The sequence below is a fragment of the Otolemur garnettii genome, unplaced genomic scaffold (genome assembly GCF_000181295.1).
Source record: "Otolemur garnettii isolate 467f Iridium unplaced genomic scaffold, OtoGar3 scaffold00071, whole genome shotgun sequence".
Classification (NCBI taxonomy): Eukaryota; Metazoa; Chordata; class Mammalia; order Primates; family Galagidae; genus Otolemur; species Otolemur garnettii.
In genome coordinates, this window is record NW_003852466.1 from 9,995,874 (window position 1) to 10,018,824 (window position 22,951).

Here is a 22,951-nt window from a genome sequence, read left to right on the forward strand (position 1 = left end):
CGTGGCTGGCGCCTTAGCCGGTTGAGCTATAGGCGCCGAGCCTGTTTTTCCATTATAAATTCATAATCTCCAAACAATTATTACCTACCTATTAGTACTTTATAATTCTATAAATTATTTCTATCCTCCCTTTGCTAATCTTATTACATCTGAAATGGCTATCTCCTCCAAAAGGTAAAAAAAGGAGAAGCAGAAATATAAAATACTCCTGATCACTTCATTCATAAACATAAAATCAAATGTAAAAATAATTTGGATTAAATTGATATCTTATTATCCATTTTACTTCCTAATGACCCACTTCACCTCTAAAATAGGTTTGGGAAAATCAAATATATTTACTTAGGATAGATCATATTTTCGAGAATACAACCAAAGCCCATCAACAGATGAATGGATAAAGCAAGTGTGGCGTATAGACACAATGGACTATAATTCTGCCATGAAAAGATAAGAAAACCCTGCCATTTGGGTCAGCGTCTTAAACATGGGGACATCACCATAAGAGAAATAAGCCACACATACAAAGACAAATATTTCCTATCCTCACTTACACCTGGGATCAAAAAAGTCAAACTCAGAAACAGAGACGAGAACAGTGGTTTCCAGGGGTAGGAAATAGGGAGATGCTGATTAAAAAGTATAAACTTTCTCTTACAAGTTGAGCAATATCTTGGTACCCATGTACCACATGGGCAGTGGTGCCCAGGTTAGCCGATTATAATAATCATTACACAATGTGTGTACACATAAAATCTCAAATCACTATGTAGACCTTAAATATATATGATCTTTGTCAATTAAATATTTTTAAATAAAAGAAGAATGCACTTTTATTAAAATACAAAAAGGTAATAGTTGCATATGAGAATGTCTTAGAAGTTTGAAAGTTGTGCATGTGTGTGCACATAGTCTCTCGTCTCTGTGTTGATGAATTTCAATCGATAGCTCCATAAATGTAGGAAAAAGAAAAAAAACAAACCTTCCTATCTGAGGCTGTACGCACCCTTCCCCCCGATTACCTAATAAATCTATCTATTGCCAATAAGCGCACTTGTGATTTAGATGCAATCTGTCTCCCGATCACATTTTCACAGCCTCAGAGTCAGACCCTGCTTCCAGACACACCTACATGAGGGCTGGTACAAACTCCCAGGTTAAAAATAGATATTATGTTCTCTTAATGTTGTCTCCAGGAAATAATGGTTTCACTAGTGGGATTGCTAAGTGCATGTTTTCTCCCACAAGGAAAACTGGGGGGAGTTGTTCTGTTGATGTGAAGTGTAACACTGCTTGTTAGAGCTCTGTGGCAGCACGGACTGTACTGATGCTATCTGTCTGCTAGTTCTGCCATATTTGGAATTTAACTCCAAGATTTTCTTATCTTTTCCTAGAGACACCTTTGAGAGTGATGTGTCCATGGGAAAATAGATTGCAATCTTATTTGCTCTTAGCCCCATTTGCCTTCTAAAAATATTTTGTCGATATTTAAAACTAGCATAGGCTAAATTAGATTCTCCTTCAGGACACATTGAAGGAGATAGTATCACCAGCACAGCCACAGGTACCTCTGATTTTTAGTGGCAAATCAGTCAGAAGGATGACAGGCACTGAATGCTTGATTTCCAAGCGCCACGGGAGGATGGCGGCTTTCTTTCATGTGAACTGAAGCTTTAACAGCATCTATCTGACAAGTGCCATGCATCGCTCTGATCAGCCGTCACTCTGCTCTCTGCGTCTACAGATCTTGAATAATTGCTCTCTACACTTTGTTACTGTTTTCTAATTATCACAGATGGAACAGGTTTTATCTGATATGAAATCAATGCTAAAACTTTAACTGTATAATCTCTGAATAAATCATAGAATGTTCCTCAAAGTAGCTAATACAAAGTACTGGGGAAAACTTCAGGATTTAGTAGGCAGAAATGCATCAGCTACTCTAGTTTTTACTCTCTAGCTATCTCTGGTCAGTGAAAACGTTTGCACACTTTGTGAATGATCAATATTTTACAGGACTTTCTGCATATTGGTAGAATATAAGTATCAGATGTACTAGATATGCCAATGTCTGTCATCTGTCCTGCCCCCCAGACCTCTGAGATCCTGCCTGGTTTCTATTGAACAATCCCAGATCCACTCGGCAAGATCTGAGCAGGTTCAAGCCTCCATCAGATGGGGGTCCCTGTCGAGTCACTTTCTTTATAAACTCATGCCATGAAGTCCTTAGAGCTCAGGCACACGTTCCTTTGCCAATAATTTTCATCAAGCTGCAGTGTTTTAACGCTGACCCTGGGACTGGTGGCTGTTCCATGATGTTCTCCTCCTCTATGTTCAGCCCCCGGTGTGAGAGGTGAAGCCTTTGCTCAGGGACCCTTCACCATCCTAAACCCCATATCTTGCCTTCTCATTGAGGCCCTGCTCAAGTGCCCACCATGAATTTTCAGTTCTGGATTTCCGCAACTGAGCTAAGCCCTACCACATGTGAAGAACTTCTGAGCAAGGAACCAAGGGCATCACTCCGCAGAGATGCCTGGGAGCTGACCACCTTGCTAGTACCCACCCTGCGAGTTCTCCACCCTGTTCTCCACACTGTGCCTGGCTCGGTTCTCTGCCTTGTCCCTCTGGGTGACAGGTGCCCTGCTCATGCCCCAGGGTTTATCCTCTATTATCAGTAGGTCAAGGCCAGGTCTCACGACCCCTGCCCCCGCCTGTGGTGCTGATGGAGAAACACTAGTTCTTAACCTGGGCTTGTCCCACTGCCTCCTGAGTTCCAATGTGCAAGGGCTATCTTGTGGCCTAAGCTGGACAGACCAGAAGTGTCAGACAATGGCAATTCTGGAAGCAGCTTTTAGCTAACAGGATGAGCATGGTAACACCAACCAGCATTAAAAAAGGATATTCTGCAATCTCCTAGAGTTTTCAACAGAATGGTGCTTTTTTCCCCTACCATGAGTGAACTCCCTGATGGCACTCCTGTCCTTATCCCCCAGCCCACTCGCCCTACGTCCTCATTCTCCAACTAGGGCCTCACACCAGCGCTTCCAGGTGAAATGCCAGCATCCTTGCCAGGGGTCAGCAAGGGAACATCTGCCTTGCCTCAGAGCGCTTTCCCAGCTTTCTTACTAACTGAAGCAGAACTTCAATTAGCACTACATTTATTGTAATAAGTAGATAGGACTTTCTTTCTCAAAAGTTGGGTGATTGCCCCTGTTCTGCTCTCCTACCCTCCCAAACTCATCCTCAAGCAACACGTGAAGCAACATGTGTCTCTGTAGCACACATTGGCCGTGCAGGGCAGCAGCCCAGCAGATACCACCTCTGAGAAGGGCCAGGTTCAGAGACAGTCTGTTTCCAATGTGTGTGTGTGTGGGGGGGGGTTGCCTTTGGGAGTGGGAGGCTTTACAAAGAAGACAGAGAGGACAGTCTGGCAGTTGAGAGTGCCCTGCCCCCCTGCCCTAGATTCCCTCCTATGGCTTGCCTTTCCCCAGATGTAGACTCAGAGGGTGGAAAGAACTTCATATGGGCGGAGTCCTGGGAGGCATTAGGGGAGGGAAGAGTAAATTGTAAAGCAGAGCAGAGGGAAGCACACAAGATCATCTCAGTTGAGGCAGAAAAGTGTTTGACGAATTTCAGCACTTTTTATGACAACATTCTACACCATTTTAATACTCAATGAAGTAGGAAAAGGAAGCTACCACACCCTGACAAGGCATATATGAAAAGTCCACAGTGGGAGAGAGTGGAGCTGTTCTGGCAGTTCTCATGCAGAAAGTTGATCACCAAGGTTAGAGGTGGAGCCCAGTGCAGGTGTCTGGGCCCTGAGGGTGTGTTCTTCCTGTATTGATTAACGCCCTCCTGAGGGCAGGAAGAAGAGTTCGATCCTATGAAAGCTGATTGTTAAAAAGAGCCTGGCCCCTCCCTTTTCTCTCTGCCTCTGTTTCTCTGCTCCATAACCTCTGCACAGACCAGCTCTCATCCCCGTTCACCCTTGTGTGGAGCAGCCTGAGGTCCTCATGAGAAGCAAATGCCAGTGCCGTGCTTCCTACATAGTCTACAGAACCATGAGACAGATAAACCTCTCCTAGTTTAAAATAAATTACCTAGCCTCAGGTTCTCCTCTATAGCAATATAAAAATGGACCAGGAGTGGGGTATGGCCATAAAGACAACTGGAACATGATGAAGCATTTGGAACTGGATAATGGGCAAAGGCTGAAAGAACTGGGAGAACTGAGAAAGACAAGACCATGAGGGAAAGTTTGGAAGTTTTTCAAGACTGGTTAAGTGGTAGAGACTGAAATGCCGATAGAAATATGGATAGTAAAGTGTGGGCCGATGAGGTCTCGGATGGAAATAAGAAACTGGGAACTGGAAGCAAAGGTCACCTTTAAGTTTTAGAAAAGAATGAAAAAAATATGGCTGCCCAGGTTTCATGCCCCAGAGCTTTGTGGGAGGCTGAACTTGAGAGTGATGGGCTAAGCTACCTTGCAGAAGAAATTTCAAAGCATCAGCGTGCTCAAGCAATGTCATGGAGCTTTTAACTACTTACAGTCAGATGTGAAAGCAACGGAATGATCTAAAGTTGTAATTTATAATTAAAGGGAAGTAGAACATAGAGACTTGAAAAATTTCCAGCCTGTCTGTGTGGTAGGGAAGGAGAGTGTTCAGGTGAGGAACTCAAGGATACTGCAGGGTAGACATTTCCTACAGAGATTATACAGAAAAAGTCATCCGAGTGCTAACAGTCAAGACAATAAGATGAAGACTTCAAGGCATTTTTAAAATCTTCCAGGCTGGATCAGTGCCAGGAGCACAGAGGGTAGGGGCACCAGCCACATACACCAAAGCTAGTGGGTTTGAACCCAGGCCAGGCCTGCTAAACAGCAATGACAACTATAACAAAAAAGTAGCCAGGCGCTGTGGCAGGTGCCTGTAGTCCATGCTACTTGGGAGGCTGAGCCAAAAGAATCACTTAAGCCAAAGAGTTGGAGGCTGCTGTGACCTGTGATACCACAGCACTCTACTGAGGGTGACATAATGAGACTCTTTCTCAAAAATAAATAAATAAATAAATAAAATAAAATCTTCCTGGCAGCCCCTCCCAGAAGCCTAGGAGGACAGAATGATCTCAGGAGGCAGGCCCAGGACACCACTGCTCTATATCACCTCAAAGTACTGCTGTCCACATCTAGAGAGCTGCACTCTAGCCCAAGCCCAGGGGCTCCAGGTGCAGGAATTGCACAGGGTGAGCCCTAGCAGCTCCCACCTGGAAAGTCTCCAGGTGTGCAGAATGCAAGCGTGTGGATTGGCAGCTTCCACCCAGATTTCAGAGGATGTATCAGAAAGCAGAATCCTCGGAGGAGTGGAGCCTTCCCAAAAAGACTCTGCTAAGACAATGTCTAGAGGAAATGTGGGGTTGGCAACCTCACAGAGTCCTCACTGGGGCACTGCCTAGTAGAGGTGTGGGCACAAGGCCACCATTCTCCAGGCCCCAGAATTGTACACCCACTAGGAGTGTGTATTCTCCATCCGAAAAGCCACAGGCATTGGACTCCTCATCCATGAGAGTGGCCACAGAGGCTGCACCCAGCAACAGCCTTGGGAGCCCACTGTTCCTGCCAGTGTGCCCTGGTGTCTGCCTATTGGGTATTGCCCTTAGGTGGGGCTTGGTACACCTTTCTTTTGGTCAATTACTCCCTTTTCAAATGAAAATGTTTATCCAATGTCTGTTGGATAAATAACTTAGTTTTGATTTTATAGCTTCATAAATGAAAGAAACTTGCCTTGAATCTCAGATGAGACATTGACTTTGGATTTTTGAGTCAATGCTGGAATAAGTGAAGACTTTGGGGAGAAGTGGGAAGAAGTCAGTATATTTTGTAAAGTGAGAAGGACATAAGTTTGGGGGCACCAGTTTGGATGTTGTCTCCTTTAAATCTCATGTTGAAATGTGATCACTCCATCAGGAGTTGGGGCCTGATGGGAGGTGTTTGAATCAGGGAGGTGAATCCTTCATGAACAGATGAATGTCTCTGGCAGAGGGTGGTAGTGAGTTAGTTTTTGCTCTATTAGATCTAGAGCTTGTTGTCTTGTTGTTATTATAAAAAGAATATGGGGTGACACCTGTGGCTCAAAGGAGTAGGGTGGCAGCCCCATATGCCAGAGGTGGTGGGTTCAAACTCAGCCCCCTGCCAAAAACTGCAAAAAAAAAAAAAAAGAAAGAAAAGAATATCACACTTCCTCAGCCCCCAGCTTTCATTCTCTTGTCATGTGACCTCTCCACACTCCAGCTCCCCTTCACCAACGCAGATACTGGTGCTGGGTTCCTTGTATGGCCTGCAAAACTGTAAGGCAAATTGACCCCCTGTCTTTATAAATTACAGGTATTCCTTTATAGCAACAGCAACAACAACAACGAAAGGACTAAGACACACAGTGTGTATTTTTTCTCTCTGATCCAGAACAAGACAACAATGCCCACTTTTATAACTTCTATTCAACATGGTATTAAAAGTTCTACCCAATAATTATCCAAGAAAAAGACATAGACTGCATCCAAATTGGAAATGAAAAGGAAAATTATCTTTTATTATGTATGACATGATCTTATGTATAAAACACTAAGTATTCACAGAAAACTATTAGAACTAATAAATTCAGCAAAGCAGCAGGATACAAGTGAACATGTAAAGCTTCAGTTACATTTCTGTACACTAGCAATAAACATCTAAAAACTAAACTTGGTGAACAATTCCTTAACAATTTTATCAAAAGGAATAAAATACTAAGGAATTAACCAAGGAGTTGAAATAATTTATTCACCAAAAGCAATAAAATATTAGTCAAAGAAATTAAAGAACATAAATTAATAGAAAGACATCCCATATTCATGGCTCAGAAAGCTTCATATTTTTATAAATGTCCATAATACCCAAAGTGATTTACAGATTAAATACAGTTTTTAGTAAAACACCTATGACTACTTTTTTCATAAATTAAAAAAAAAATCCAATTCTAAAATTTGTATGGAATCTTCAAGGAGCCCCAATCATCCTAATAATCTTTTTTTTCTTCCCATTGTTATTTCAAAAATATTAAGGGGGTACAAATTTTTGTTACATAGATACCTTGTATAAGGAATGCTTAAGTTAGGCCTTTTGGTGTGCAGAATAGTGTGCATTATACCCAACAGATGAGATTCTACCCCTCAAACCCTCCCAATGCCTTTTGCGTATCTTTGCGCCCATGTCTGCCCATCATTTAATTCCCCATTATTAGGGAGTACATGTGGTGCTTGTGTTTCCATTCCTAAGATACTTGCTGAGGATAATGGTCTCTAGTTTCATCCAAGTTGCTGCAAAAGACATTTCATTTTATTAATGGCTGAATAGTGCTCCACTATCTGCGTTGGTGAAGGGGGGCTGGAGTGTGGTATTATATGTACTTACTACATTTTGATAATCCACTCACGAATTGCTAGACATTTAGGCTGATTCTACATCTGCAATTATGAAACATGCTGCAATAAACATTGGGTATAGGTATGATAGAAATGAGTTATTTTCCTTTGGGTATAGACCTAATATTGAAATTTCTGGATTGAATGGTAAGTCTACATTTATGTCTTGGAGGAATTTTCATATTGCTTTCCAATCTTCATACTGTACTAATTTGTAGTCCAATAGCGCATATGCACTCCTTTCTCTCTGCATCTATTATTTTTTGACCATTCTGATTCTTTCTCCCATTCTTAGGTTGTCTATTAGCTCTGTTGATTATTTCCTTTGTTATGCAGGTGCTCTTTTAATCCCACATATTTTTGTCATTGCTACATTTGCCTTTGGGGTCTTAATCATAAATTCTTTGCCTAGGTCAATGTCTAGAAGAGTTTTTCCAGTTTTCATCTAGAATTTCTGTGCCTTACATGTCATGCCTTACCTTTAGGTCTTTTATCCATCTTGAATTAATTTTTGTATATAGCAAGAGACATGGGTCTCCTTTCATTCTCCTGCATGTGGCTGTCCAGTTTTCTCAGTGCCATGTATTGAAAAGGGCTTCCTCTCCCTGGTGAATGCTGCTGTCTGTTCTGTTGAAAATCAGTTGGTTACAGGTGTATGGTTTCAATTCTGGGTTCTTTATTCTGTTCTGTTGGCTTTGTCTCTATTTAATACCAGTACCATGATGTTTTGGTAACTACAACATTGTAGTATAACTTGAAGTTAGGTAATGCAATACCTCCAGATTTGTAATTTTTGTTTATGATTATTTTGGCTACTCAGTCTCTGTTTTGTTTCCACATAAGGCATAGAATTATTTTTTCTAGATATGTGAAATACAACATTGGTATTTTGACAGGGATTGTGTTGACTCTGTAAATCATTTCTGGAAGTACAAACATGTCAACGATATCGATTCATTCAACCCATGAGCAGGAGATGGTTTTCTGTTTCTTTTATAATTATTTTATAGTTCTCCTGGTAGAGATCTTTCACCTCCTTGCTTAAGTATATTCCAAAGTATTTTATTTTCTTTTCAGCTATTGTAAATGGTATTGACTCTAAGCTTGTATAATATATAGAAATGGTATTGACTTTATATAGAAATAGTACTGACTTTGTGAACATGAATTTTGTAACCTGAGACTTTGCTAATTATACTCATCAATTCTAAGAGTGTTTCCTGGAGTCTTTAGAGTGTTCTGGATACAAAATCATATAATCAGCAAACAGGAATTGTTTGATCTCCACTTTCTCGCTTTAGATACTCTTTATTTCTTTTTCTTGTCTGATTGCTTCAGCCAGGACTTCCAGAATATGTGAACAGAAGTGGTAACAATGGGAACCCTTCTCTAAACAATAAAGAATAAAGCTGGATCACACACTTTCTAATTTCAAAACTTGCAATAAAGCTATAGTAAAAACAAAAACTAACAAAAGACCACAACTGTGTGTTTCTGGCATAAAAAAATATATAGAGAAACAAATGCATAGCATGTATGTTCATCATTTTTGATAAGAGGGCTAAGATGCAAATGATGTCAGGAAAACTGGATATTCAAATTCTAGAGAATAAAAATGGAACTTTACATAACTCCACAAATAGAAATTAACTCAAAATAGATAAAATATCTACAAGTAAGAACTAAAACTCAAAACTGGAAGAAGACCTGATGGAGGAAAGTCGTGACACTGGATTTCTGCTGATTTTTTTTAATAGGGCACAAAAGGTACAACAAAGAGAAATAAAAATACACAAATTGAATTTCATCAAAATGAAAAACCTTTGTGCATCAAAGCACACTATCAACAAAGTAAAAAGACAACCTACAAGTTGAGAGAAAAATATTCAAATCACTAACCTGATAAAGTATTAATATCCAAAAATGTATAAAGAATACTCTAAATGAACACTAAAAAAAAAAAACCCCAAACAACCCAATTCAAAAATAAACAAAGGATATAAGTAGACATTTCTCAAAAAAAGACATACAATGGTCAATAAACACATGAAAAGATGTTCAACATTACTAATCAATAGGGGAATGAAAATGAAAACTACAGGGAGATTCAACCTGAGATCCATTTGGATAGTTATCATCAAAACACAGAAAACAACAGGATTGGGATGGATCTGGAGAAATGGAACCTTAGAATGTAAAGCAGTATAAGTACTATGGAAAATGGTATGGTGGGTCATCAAAAAAATTAAACAAAAAATTGTCATTTCATCTAGAATTTCCCTTTCTAGGATATTCACAAAATAATTCAAAGTGGGGGCTCAAACAGATATTTGCCAACCCATACTTATGTCAATAGTTTTCATAAGAGCCAAAAGGTAGAAACAACCCAAGTGTTGATTATCGGGTAACTGGATTAATAATATGTGGCATATGCATAAAATGGAATGTCATTTGGCCTTAAGAAAATAAAATTATGATGCACCTTTCAACACTGATGAATCTTGAAGACATCATACTTTTGAAATAAACCAGACACAAAAGGCCAAATTTTATATGATCCACTTACATGAGTTACCCAGGATATCAATACACAGAGACAGAAAGTAGGACAGCTATTACCAGCAGCTAGGATGAGCGCGGCATGAGGAATACTGTTAAGTGTGTATAGATGTTCACTGTGGAGGTGGGAATTCTGAAAGTGGGCAGTGGTGACAGCTACTTCACAGTATGTACACACTCAATGCCACTGCACCGCATACTTAAAAATAGTCAAAATGGTAAATTTATATTGTACCACAATTTAAAAACTCAACTGACCATAAACGTGAGTCACTTTTTGGACTATCTGTAATTTTCCATAGATTCAATACCAGCATTTATGATATAACATGATATTTACTACTGAGTCTTCTAGTCATCTCTGAAATCAGGGAAGATAAGCCCTCAAATGTTATTTTTCTCATTCAAGATTGTTTTAACTACTGTAAAGCTGCAGTGCTTCCATAAAAATTTTAGATTCAACTTGTAGATATCTATAAAAATATTTTGAGTTTTCACAACTGCATTGGAATATTTGAGAGGGTGTAATAATTAATCAATACTTAGCTTTCAATTTAATCACATTCTGTTGATCTGTTTTCTCATTTCTTTTCATTTCCTTCATCACAATTTTGTGATGGGTAGAGGTCATGTACATCTTTTGTTAAATTTACTCCTGTGTTATTTATTTATTTTTTTGTTGTTGTTGCAGTTTGGCCAGGGCTGGGCTTGATCCTGCCACCCTCGGTATATGGGGCCAGTGCCACACTCACTGAGCCACAGGCACTGCCCTCCTGTGTTATCATTTTGATGTGTTGTGAATTGCATTTTATTTCATTTTTCTTGTTGCTTGTTGCTATTAGAGAAACAAAATCAACTTGGGATAGTGTCCTTACTCTAGCAACATTGTTAATTTATTTTTATGTTACTCTACTTTGGGTAGATTTCTCAGGATTTTCTCTGTATTCCATCATGAAATCTATAAATAAAGCAGTTTCACCTCTTCCTCTATAATTTTCATGTTGTTTCTATTGATTCTCAGAAGTTGTTGCCCCAGAGAGAATATCAAGAGCAATACTGAAGAGAAGAGAGCTGAGGTGTGGTTCTTGACTTGCTTTGAATCTTGAAGAGAATGTTGAATGTTAGCTGTCATGATCCTGACATGTGTTCATCAGACGCCTGTTACCAGATTGAGTAACTTACCTTCTTCCTTTTCATATTTATTGGAAGTGTTCCTTATAAATGGGTGCTGAATTTTCTCAATGTGTTTTTGCATTTCTTAACATTAGCTTAGGATGTCTCCTTAATTCTCTCTGAGTCCTTTCCAGCATTCTAAGCTTTATTCATATGTACAATTATGTATATTAACTATTTTGACTACAAAATTTATAGTTAAAGCATTACTTCACTGTTGAAGTCCTATATTTTACTGATTTTATTTTACTGATGGGACCTGTGTGATATATTTACTCTAGAGGGTTATATGATTCATACTTCTCTATTATTAACCAAAGGGAAGAAAGGGCAAGACCATGGGAACAATTTAATCAGCCTTGACATCCAGGCCCATGATTCAAGATGATTAAATGGTCTGTGACAAAAGAATAGTTAACAGTCTGCAAAATGTCCATTATCTTTTCTTAGCAAAGGCCTATTGATTTAGGGCCTTATGTGACTCCCATAGGGTGTTAGTGAGAAAGGATGTGAAAACTCAAGTTCAGCATTATTCAGCACTAACGAAACACTTCAAGGTAAGTGCGTTAATAGGTACAAATTAAATCTTCATGCTAAATAGCTGCAGATGTCTGGGGAAACTGGAGAGCAGACTGTTTGATGCTTTCCATAATTTTCTTTTGAGATCACATATGGCAACACTGTTAAGATGATGCCTTTAATGATATTACACAGTAAACAATAAATTCCAGAACCTGTTTTGTTTTATGATAATATGTTTTTGCTGAATAAAAATTGATCCCACCAAAGGAGGCCTCCCCCAGTGGCTCTGTTTTGGCACAGCACACACAGTAGTCAGTTTTGGTGATAATCTGTGGCTGGATTAGCAGCAGCACAGTGCATCCATGGGTTAGCATATTGGGGAGAAAACTCACTTAGGCAAAATTCTATTAAGGAAGTCACAGAATCATTCAGGCATCATCCCAGGGGAAAATCATTCACATGGAGCTCAGTGACGGGGGCTGCCTTAAGCCTCCTGCTTTGCTGATTCTGAAGGACAGCTCCCACCATGGCGTCACCTCCAAAAGTTCAAGGTGATGTAAGACAAGACCAGGTCAGGGGCCACTGCCATGCACAGTTCTCATTAGCCTTCTGTGTGAAAAGGCTGAATGCAGTGTGTTATGATCAGAAAACACCAGGGTCACACCCTTCACATAACGACATCTGGGAACCAAGCTGGGGATGGGCCCTAAATGTGTATATACTGTGGACCCAGGTAATGTCCTCATCTAGGAATCCTGCTTACTTAATAATGTGAACAAAAATTACACACAGGACCATTGGTTTTGTTCTGAAAATTAAACGAAAGCATATTAAGAGTTTTCTATGAATGTGAATTTTTATTAACAGAAGACAAAAGAAAGAAATTTCAACAGAAGGAATAGCTACTTACACCAGAATAGAAAGGCTCACCAGACACGCATATCACATCCTGCTCTTGGATCATCAGAATGTCTCTGGCTAGGTGCAGCCGCACTTTGAAAGGCTCCTGATTACCATCCTGCAGCAAACAAATCCCTGTCTTTGTCTTCAGACAAAAAGAAAAGCAAAAGAGAGGAAAAAAATATTTAGCTTATAGATTATAATTTCACAGCCTATTTACAGTAAAACATGATGAGTAACGTTTGAGAGCTGAAAACAACATATTCTGATGAGCCTGAAATTTAATACTTAACATAGGGGCAGAGAAAAAGAATAACCACTTCCAGGGAAGCAGACTTCCAGAGAACAGAGTCTATGTCCAAAAGTCCATGCTAAGATTCGGAAGGTAAATATTGTTGCCTATGTACTATATTTCAAGCATAATAACATCTTTTTTAATACTTAAAATCTAAATATAAAAAGCTAATAGCTTTATTGAGATATAATTCACATTATATAACTCAATCCTTTTAAGTGTATAATTCTCAAGTTTTAGTATATTTAGAGTTGTTCAACCCCGTCATGAACAAGTTTAGAAAAAAAAATTTTTTTTTTTTCAGTTTTTGGTTGGGGCTGGGTTTGAACCCGCCACCTCTGGCATATGGGGCCAGTGCCCTACTCCTTTGAGCCACAGGCACTGCCTAAGTTTAGAAAATTTTTTTCACTCTAAAAATGAACCATTTACGTCCCCCCCCATTTCTACATCCCTTCCTCTGCCACCCCAGCCTACACTAAACCCACTGTGTCCTCATTCTAGTTGCTAAAACATAAACACACACACATAGACATGAATACATGTACACACACGCATGAACACACACATGAGCACACACACAGGTGCCTGGGCACATACATACAAACTTAGTACCTAGGAGGAAATGGGGGCAAAGAGGCAAACTCTCTAAATTAACTCAGTCAGTTAAATACAGAATCTAGTTAAAGATCCAAGATTTCTGATTCCTAATCCAGCGATTTTGCTCCAGATATTTTTGGGAATTGTGAAAACGGACTATAAAAAATTTCTGAACTTGGCTCAGTGCCCATAGCTCAGTGAGTAAAGTGCTGGCCACATGCACAGAGGCTCAATGCAACCAAAATAATAGCCAGGCATTGTGGCGGGCGCCTATAGTCCCAGCTAGTCAGGAAGCTGAGACAAGAGAATTGCTTAAGCCCAAGAGTTTGAGGTTGCTGTGAGCTATGATGCCACAGCACCCTACTCAGGGTGACTCAAAATAATAATAATAATTTCTGAACTTGTACTACATAACTTTAAACGGGCATCTTGTCACTGAAGTCCACAAGTGTTGTCACTCTCAAAGCATATTGGTATCATGGTATGTATTCAGATAAGTATGAATATCCTCCCTAGAAAGTGCACTTAACATTTCCATTTGTCACAGGTAGAAAAGGAAATATTCTTTGATGTTTAACAGGCATCCTCTAACTACGGCCCGTGGGCCACATGTGGCCTGCCTAGGACATTTATCCGGCCTGCCGGGTGTTTTTGCCGCCACTGCCTGTCCTGCTTAGCAGCCAACTCGTCCCAGGGCCCACAGCCTGGCTCTCCAATGGTCTGAGGGACAGTGAACTGGAGCCCTGTTTAAAAAGTTTGAGGACCCTTGATGTATAATATAGTCTTTGGCTCTTATTCTGTGCCAAAAAGTTAATAGGAATAATGACCACTTTGGTCATTATTTGACCATTTTTGTTACTTGATAATTATTGAGCCATTCTTATCTTAATGGACAAATACATATGTGCAACCTCTGTAAATTGACCACCCAAGGGACTGTAACAAACTTGTCAACATAGGGAGATGGTCAACATAAGGAACTAGGCCTACCATATTGATATGTACATGTGGTGCATGTCCACTCTATGAAACTAAGGTCAAATTAAGGAGGTGGTCAGTAGAGGTTGGTGGTCAGCTATGGAGGGTCTCCTGTATTTATCTTTACTGTTTATTTATTTATTTAAATTGATGTATAGTAATTTACATAATCATGGAGTACAATGTGATATTGTCATGCACGTATACATTGTGTAAGGACGGAATTGTGGTAATAGTGTATTCATTTCTTGTTGTGGGAACATTCAAACTCTTCTAGCTATTTTTGATAGGCAGTGCACTACTGCCAGCTACAAGGATCCTACCATGTAATGGAACACCAGAACGTCTTCCCACCTAGCTGCAACACTGTACCTGTCAACCACCCTCTCCCAACCTCCCCTCCCACCATTCTCCTCTGGGTCTGGAAAGCACTCTTCTACTCTCAACTTCTACACCACTGACCATCAACAAAATGCAGAGATAGCATCTGACTGCAGTGAGAATGGCTGTTATTGGAAAGGCAAAGGATAACAAACACTAGAGAGCACAGGGAGAAAGGAGATTGCTCACACGCTGTTGGTGGGAATGTAAATTACATAATCATGGTGGAAAACAGAATGGAGATTCCTCAAAAAAGTAAAACTTGATCTGTCCTATGATCCAGCAACCCTATTTCTGGATATGTATCTAAAAGAAATGAAAGATTGAAATGAAAGCATGTTGAAGAGACATCTGCACTCCCATTTTATTGTAGCACTGTTCATTCTAGCCAAGGTATGGAATCAACCTAAATGCCCATCCATGGACAAATGAATACAGAACAGTAATACAGAAATTGTAGTATACACATACACAGATACACAATGGAACACTATTCATCCATAATAAAGAACGAAACCCTGTCATTTGCAAAAACACCAATCAGCCTGGAAAACATCTTGGTAAGTAAAATAAGCCACTCACAGAAAGACAGGTACCACGTGATCTCACTCATATGTGCAATGTCTTCTTAATATTTAAAGAAGATAATATCCCAGGAAGAATGCCAGACTTCTTCTTGAATATACTTTTCCATGGGGATTGCTAATAATTTATTACTTGTAAAGAAAATGTCATAATGTTGATGGGAATATATTGATATGCATACTTCAGCCTCCAAAGATAATTCTGTTTTATCCCATGTAGGAAGGAATCCATACGTTTTGCCCTCTATCACATACAATATCACACAGTTAGTCTAAGATTTATAAAAGTTTTGTTTTTTTTAGGAAAAGCAGAAACTTTTTTAGTAGTAGTGTTTTTTCCTCAGCTGTGGCAGTAACACACAGCAGGTGCTCATTAAATCATGTTGATTAATCTATTCTAGAGTAAATTCCCCAGGATATGTCTCAAGGACAAAAAATCTTTCAGCACAAGCAGATTATACTTTCCTTTATATAGAACATAATTTTTCTATGCTTTCACACAGAGAACTGTCTGCTGCTTGCAATGTGATCCTGGCCAGGGGCCAACAGAGAGACACTCTAAGAGGCAGGAAGAGGAAAGGGAATATGAAATAACACATCAAAGCAGAGTGACCATAATTGGACACATTTGCTGATTTTTCAATGTACAGTACATTCCGGGCCAATTTTTCCCCCAGAAGTGTAACGGAATAGCTGGTAATCACAAATAATACTCTGTTTCAACTTCAGGATGAGAGCGAGTTCTCCCCCGAGAGCGGGGGAATGTGTTATTGTCACACATCAAAGAGTTATAAAAGATCAACAGGGAAAGTTTGAGGAACTAAAACACAGCTATGAGAGTTTTCTCATCATGCTTCTGATGCAGCCAAAGCTAGCATCCACTCAAGTAATGTGTAAAATGTCCTCTAATTACGGAATAGTTGTCTGGAAAACAGAATATAGGCTTTGAGCTCACTTTTGCATCCTGAGAGGATAAATAAGAGTCACAGAAAATAAAGACTGAAGAGAACTTTGTTAGAATGAAACACACACACACACACACACACACACACAGCCCTCAATAAATAGCTGGTGAGAGAGAACAGCAGAGAACTAAGGACAAATTAAAGTAAAAATGTCTTCTCCAGGAGTTAGAGAAATTATATATATTCTACTATGAAAATTCAACTGGTGCACATGAAAATACATTTAAAATCCCATACATTCATTAATTTTGCAAAAATTGTGTGATAGTCACAGAGGATGTGTCAGGACCCAGGCCGGAGTTCCTGACCTCAGAGTCTGCGCTCACTGAGACAGCGCAAGGAGGTGAGACGCAGGTCACAGCTGCAGCAGGAGGGAATCAGGGGATCTCGGCCACTAGGGAGGGGTGCAAGGGAGGATCCAGAGAGAGAAAAGACGGTCCGGTTGTCTTAAAAATAAATGAGGAAATGGTGAGTAGAAGAGCAAGAGTTGTTTTAATCAAGAAGGAAAAACTGAGTGAACTGGTGGAAACATGAAAGCAGGTAAGACCATGAGGTGGCGCGGGCCATGGGGAGTGGGTGCAGAGGATGGGTGAGACCCTGGGGTGTCCCAGGGTGACTGAGCGGGGATTCCTAGAGAAATGGGGGCAAAGAGATGACGTGTTCACTCTGTGCTTTCTAAATTTATTCATCGTAGTAGCATAGAAGATGAACAGGAAATGGGAGAGTTGAAACACAGCCATTGCAGATACTGTTGACGGGAAGATGGACAAGACTATTTCGGGGCGCTTCGCCAGGGAGGGGCAGCATCCCCACACTGGGGTCATCCCTAATGATACATAGTCACGTCTTTCATTTATCTGTTGTTTAATAACTACTTTTATAGTGTTCACCGTGTGCCATGAAATAAGAATCCATCTTTCTCCCCTAACAGCCCAGTGTACCCACTTTCACAGACAGAGCAGGTGCATGCAGCCCAAAGCAAACCCAGGAGCAGCCCAGCAGCTTCTGTGCCCCTAAACCTGGGCGTCTGTCCTGCAGAGCTGTCAGGAAGCTGGCCTGTGGGCCTCAGTGCAGGAACAGGTCACTGGCATCCTTCACCTGATAGCATTTTGGTCATCAAATATCCTAACAGTGAGGGAAAAATTCTCAACAGGACACCATCACCTGAAACCAGTTCCTTCTCCTGTACCAAACCAATGGCAACTGGATGGAGAACAATGAGTAAAGACCACCATGTTGCTTATAGAAGTTTTCCCCCAAAGCTGTGCTAAAAGAGGGCACAGGAGACTAATGGGGGAGAGGCTTGAGCTCCATGTCTTCACGGGGTGCTTCAGAGAATAAAAAAGGGAAACGGGATCTGAGAATGGCTGTTGGTACCATATAAGCTATAGCAGCCCCACCTGCAAGGTCTCTACAGATCTGTGTACCCAAACTGTTTAAAAATTAAAAATTGACTAAATAATCATAGCCCCAAATTTTAGTATAAACTTAACACATGAACTCAGTTTTCTTTTTCTTTATTAATGTAGCAATCACTTGTCTCCAAACTTTGATAACTCTGCATGCATGGCACAGACACGAAGAAATGTATGTGATATGTTTGTGTGTGTGTGTATGTATGTACTACACAAATTTATCATGTACATTGTAAAAATACATAAAATATTACTTAAAGGGATGATTCATAAACATGATCCAGGTCCAGTATTACTTCCCTATGTCTGATGCATCATCCTTGACAACAGGTAGAATTTTCAAAATCTATATTTGAGACTATTTGCTTAAAGAATTATTAAAGGGTAATGTTTCTTAATTTGCTTAAAAGGTGATACTTTTAAACTCCTATCTTTGGTTATGCTTTCTGCAAATCAATTAAATGTGGTTATAAATTTGCAGAGATTTATTCTTGGTTATCTAAACAAGCCTCATATTTAAACTTACTAGGAATTTACACCTGTTTAAACTTTGGATCTAATTTGGAACCTTAAAAAGTTAGATATCATCCTTTTCCTCCTCAAAAGGTAAGATATTTCTAAATTTATGTTCTAGTCTTTCAAAGAATATAAAATACATTTTTATGAAACTTTTATACTATGTTGTTTGAATTTTGAAATGTAGAATTCACGATACCAGATGTAAGAAACTACAAACTACAAGGAACCAGGCAGAGACCATGATATAAAGTGCAAATACTCGTGCAGATATTCTCGGGATTTCTATATTTTGAGTGAAAAATAAAATTTAATTTGTTTTCTAAACCTCTAGTTTTAAGTAATATATTATGCTGTTTCCCCCAGTGTGGCAGTGGTGTGTGAAGGTCCTCTGAGGCATGGTGCTTCTCTCCCAGGATTGCCTCTCATCATGGCCTTTCCCTTACCAAATTCTGGCCAGTTCTCACGCCCTAGTACAAGTCTCTCTTTTCTTGACACCATCTGAGACCACTCCATTCAAAAAGGAGTCCTCACTTGGAAGAACTCAGTGCTTTTTTATTATTTTATTTTACTATTTTTATTTTATTTTATTTTATTTTATTTTATTTTATTTTATTTTATTTTTTTGAGACAGAGTTTCACTTTGTGGCCCTGGATAGAGTGCCATGGCATCATAGCTCATAGCAACCTCAAACTCTTGGGCTCAAGTGATCCTCTTGCCTCAGCCTCCTGAGTAGCTGTGACTACAGATGCCCACCACTATACCTGGCTACTTTTTCAACTTTTAGTAGAGATGGGATCCCCCTCTTGCTCAGGCTGATCTCAAACTCCTGAGTTCAAACAATTCACCTACCTTGGCCTCCCAGAGTGCTAGGATTATAGGTCTGAGCCACCATGCCCAAGACTAAGGTACTTTTTAAAATACATATTCACCCCCAAATTGATCAGTATTATATATTGGAAAACCTGTAGTATTCTACATCACATTATTTAAATTCCTCTTATATAGTGGTGTCTCAAGAAGATTTTAATAATAATAGGTTATTATACTTTTCATTATTAAGGATTACAAACCCATAAGAGCTGGTAGAGTAATGGCTCACAGTGGGGCTTCTTTCAACATTTGTTGGTTGGATCTTAGTCACAGATTATATTTCAGTATAAGAAAAACTAAACTAAATTCCATCATTTGTATAATTTATTCAATTATTGATATTTTTATAAAGAAATATGCATTTTCATTGTCAACACATCATATTTTAAGGAATATAGATGTGAAAATGAAGTATGTAGGAAAAGCTGGACTAACAAAGCAGACTGGATTATTTAAACATATAGATTTATTTTGACAACACTTTTAAAGCAGAACTAATCAGTAATTATATCCGAGGACATGTACACTTTTTCTTCTAAAGTATATATTTTGCACTTTTCCCAACTGCATTTTCTGAAAGTCTCCACCCAATTTTCACTTCTTCCTAGATTTCTAAGTACCAACTCCTTAAAAGAATTGCAACATTTTATTTTTAATAGCAGAAATTTCTTAATAAATAAATCTCTCTTTCAAAAAAGGATCTGTATTAGATTCTTAAGGTGCTTTCAAATGGAAATTATCTGGACAAGCTTCTTTTATTTCTTTAAAAAGAAGAAACTTCCTGACAGCCGCACTTAGCAATAGTAAAGCATTCTACCTTGATCTGACAGCCGTGAATATCAAATTTTCATCTTTTCCTTATTAACAGTCATGAGAAAACATGTTTTATATCTTTGACTACAATACAAGTTCCAGCAATTCAGGACCTTGGGAAGAAGTTTAAATTAAGAATCAGGAGTTCCACAAAGGCAAGATGGCTGACTGGAGCCAGCTTTCCTCAGAGGCTCCCATCCAGAGGAGAGTTAAAGGACAGAAGTTTAGCAAGTAAGCTAATGGTTTGGAGCTGAGCCAAGAGAGAAGGCTGAAGAACACACATCAACCCTGCTGAGGCAAGCTACAACCCCAAGGATACAATAGGTACAAAATCCATTATCAAGCAGATGTGAGTCTCCTCCCCCAAAAGTACAGCTCGCAGTATACTTTCTACAAATAAGCAAGCAGAGTTCAAACATTCTCCCATTTCATCCCATGGGAGAGTCCCTCTCAAGATCGGACCTCCTTCCCCTAGTAGGGTGCCATGGCACTCTCCTGCCAGGCGCAAAACTATGTGAAACTATTTCTATACCTGCAATTCTGAACTCCCAGCACTCCCCTCCACTCTCACCCCGAGGTCTGGAAGCCTTTTGCCCATGGACTCCAGATTCTTGGGCATTTTCTTGAGGGGCATGGACTGCTGCAGGTCTGTGCTGATTCTGCAGCAAGGAGGTAAGGAGGAGACAGTGTACTGAAGGAACCAGACAGGAGAGGGAGAGATGGTGCCCTGTGGCACAGAGCAGCAGTGGCAACAGTGAGAACAATAGGACTCACACGCCTGGGGATATTTTGGAGAGACACATCTGTCTCTCTAGGAAACCAGAGAAAGCCAGGCATCTTCTCTGGTGGCAAACACTAGTGGAACAAATATGAAATGGTAATGCAGGCCCTGTGAGCAAAGGGTATGTCTGAAGCAGTACCTGCCTATGTGGGGTGCAGCAGGGACAGAGAATAGAAGACTCATGTGCAGAGATGGCATAATCCCAGGGTGGGTCTGAGTCAGGACTGTTTTAGTGAACCTAAGAAGCACCCAGAACTCAGGAGATCATAGCTAAGACAAAAACAGGTGGGAAGAGGCTGGAACTGAGAGGTCAGTGTGAGCTCTAATTGCACCCACCCCAACACAGACTGCAATGTAGACAGACACACCAGCTCTGGGGACAGACACAGGTAGGAACAGATATGAGATGGTAATGCAGGCCCCATGAGCAGAGGGTATGTCTGAAGCAATACCTGCCTAGGTGGGGTACAGCAGGGACAGAGAATAGAAGACTCATGTACAGAGATGGCATAATCCCAGGGTGGGTCTGAGTCAGGAATGTTTTAGTGAACCTAAGAAGCACCTGGAACTCAAGGGATCATAGCTGAGACAAAAACAGGTGGAAGGAGGCTGGAACTGAGAGGTCAATGTGAGCTCTAATTGCACCCACCCCAACACAGACTGCAAAGTAAACAGACACACTCAGCACAGACCAGGGCTGAGTCACAGTTTCTGTGAACTCAAACAGTGCCTTGTCCACAGGGGAACATAGCCAGGAAAAAAAATCACAAATTCTGTGAAAATAGCAGTGTCAGCAAGATCAATCAGGGATGGAGCTGAAACTGAACCTCCTCAGCTTCCATTAACCACCTGATGTTGTTAGGCTTCAGCTTCCCCTGCTAGGTGGTGGCAGAGTATGGAGGCCTGGCTGAGGAGACATATCTCCCTGTGACTCAGGCAGGTGCAAACCCCTTGAGCATCTGCTCATTGGAGGGAACTGGGTCACAGCCCTGCGGAATTACCAGTGACTGGGTGTGACAGAGGTGCAAAGTGGGGAAGGAGGCATCAACCTTTCAAGACTAATTCATTTGCTGGGGGGGGGGTCATTCTGACTCCACGAAGAACCAGAACGAGTCATACTTGAGCTCCCAGCAGACTCCTACTATCTAGTCGGAGACTTTTTGAACTCTCCCACTTGAGACTGGGTGCTGACTGGGACAATTGATTTGGATCTCTCAGACTGTACCTATCACCCGAGGACTATCCAAAGTGGTACTCTGGGTGTGTGATTGTGGGAAGGTTTGATTTTCTTTATCTAGTTGTTGTCTGTGGGAGGCAGGGTACTTAACTGCTGGTATTTCTCCACAGCTGAGACTTCAACCCAGAGTAACTGATTCACTAGGGTAAGCCAGAGACCAGCTGAAAACAAGACAGAGCCACTTAGCTCCACCACACCAATCAAGTCCCCAGTGTCTCAGGCTGTAGCATGGTATGGGTCCTTTGCAAAGCTCTAGGGAAAAAAGGTATAGATACCAGTCCCAGCTTGGGGGCAAAGGGCTGGTTAATCACTACTCCAAGAGCCCCCCAACCCAACTTCACCTTATCTGCTTATCTAGCCAAACAGTTTAAAATAATCATGGACCAATAATGGTGGAAAAATTCTGGTAACATGAATAACCAGAGTAGATCAACTCCTCCAAGGAACGATATGGTGGACACAACTAAAGATTTCATTCATAAACAAATGCCTGAGATGTCAGAAATCAAATTCAGAATTTGGATTTCAAATAAGATTAATAGAATGGAGGTAAAATTGGAATTAGAAATTCAAGGAGCATTTCAAAAGTTGTCTCAAGAATTCAAAGACAAAAGTACCAAAGATATTGACATATTGAGACAAGAATCTGCGGCCCTCAAAGATCTGAGAAATACAATAGAATCCCTCAGTAACATAATGAAACAAGCAGAAGAAAGGATTTCTGACATTGAAGAAGAAGCTTTTGAACTCTCCCAAATGCTAAAAGAGGAAGAGAAATGGAGAGCAAAAATGGATCATTCACTCAGAGAGCTCTGGGATAATTAGAAGAAAACTAACATTTGCCTTATAGGAATCCCTGAAGGTGATGAAGTTGCTTCTCAAAGCACAGAGGCTCTTCTT

The 22,951-nt window shown here is 40.2% G+C and overlaps 1 protein-coding gene across 1 annotated transcript in view; it reads right to left on the reverse strand.

The window, feature by feature from the left end:
• The window catches only part of SNTG1 (syntrophin gamma 1), a gene marked incomplete at its 5' end in the record, with an annotated part of 391,830 nt that extends 371,070 nt beyond the window's left edge, over positions 1-20,760 (reverse strand). The window contains 2 exons of the mRNA XM_003793729.2: positions 12,626-12,760; positions 20,566-20,760. Coding sequence (XP_003793777.2) covers positions 12,626-12,760; positions 20,566-20,760 — 330 coding nt within the window. The remainder of the gene's footprint in view (positions 1-12,625; positions 12,761-20,565) is intronic.
• Positions 20,761-22,951: the final 2,191 nt, after the last annotated feature.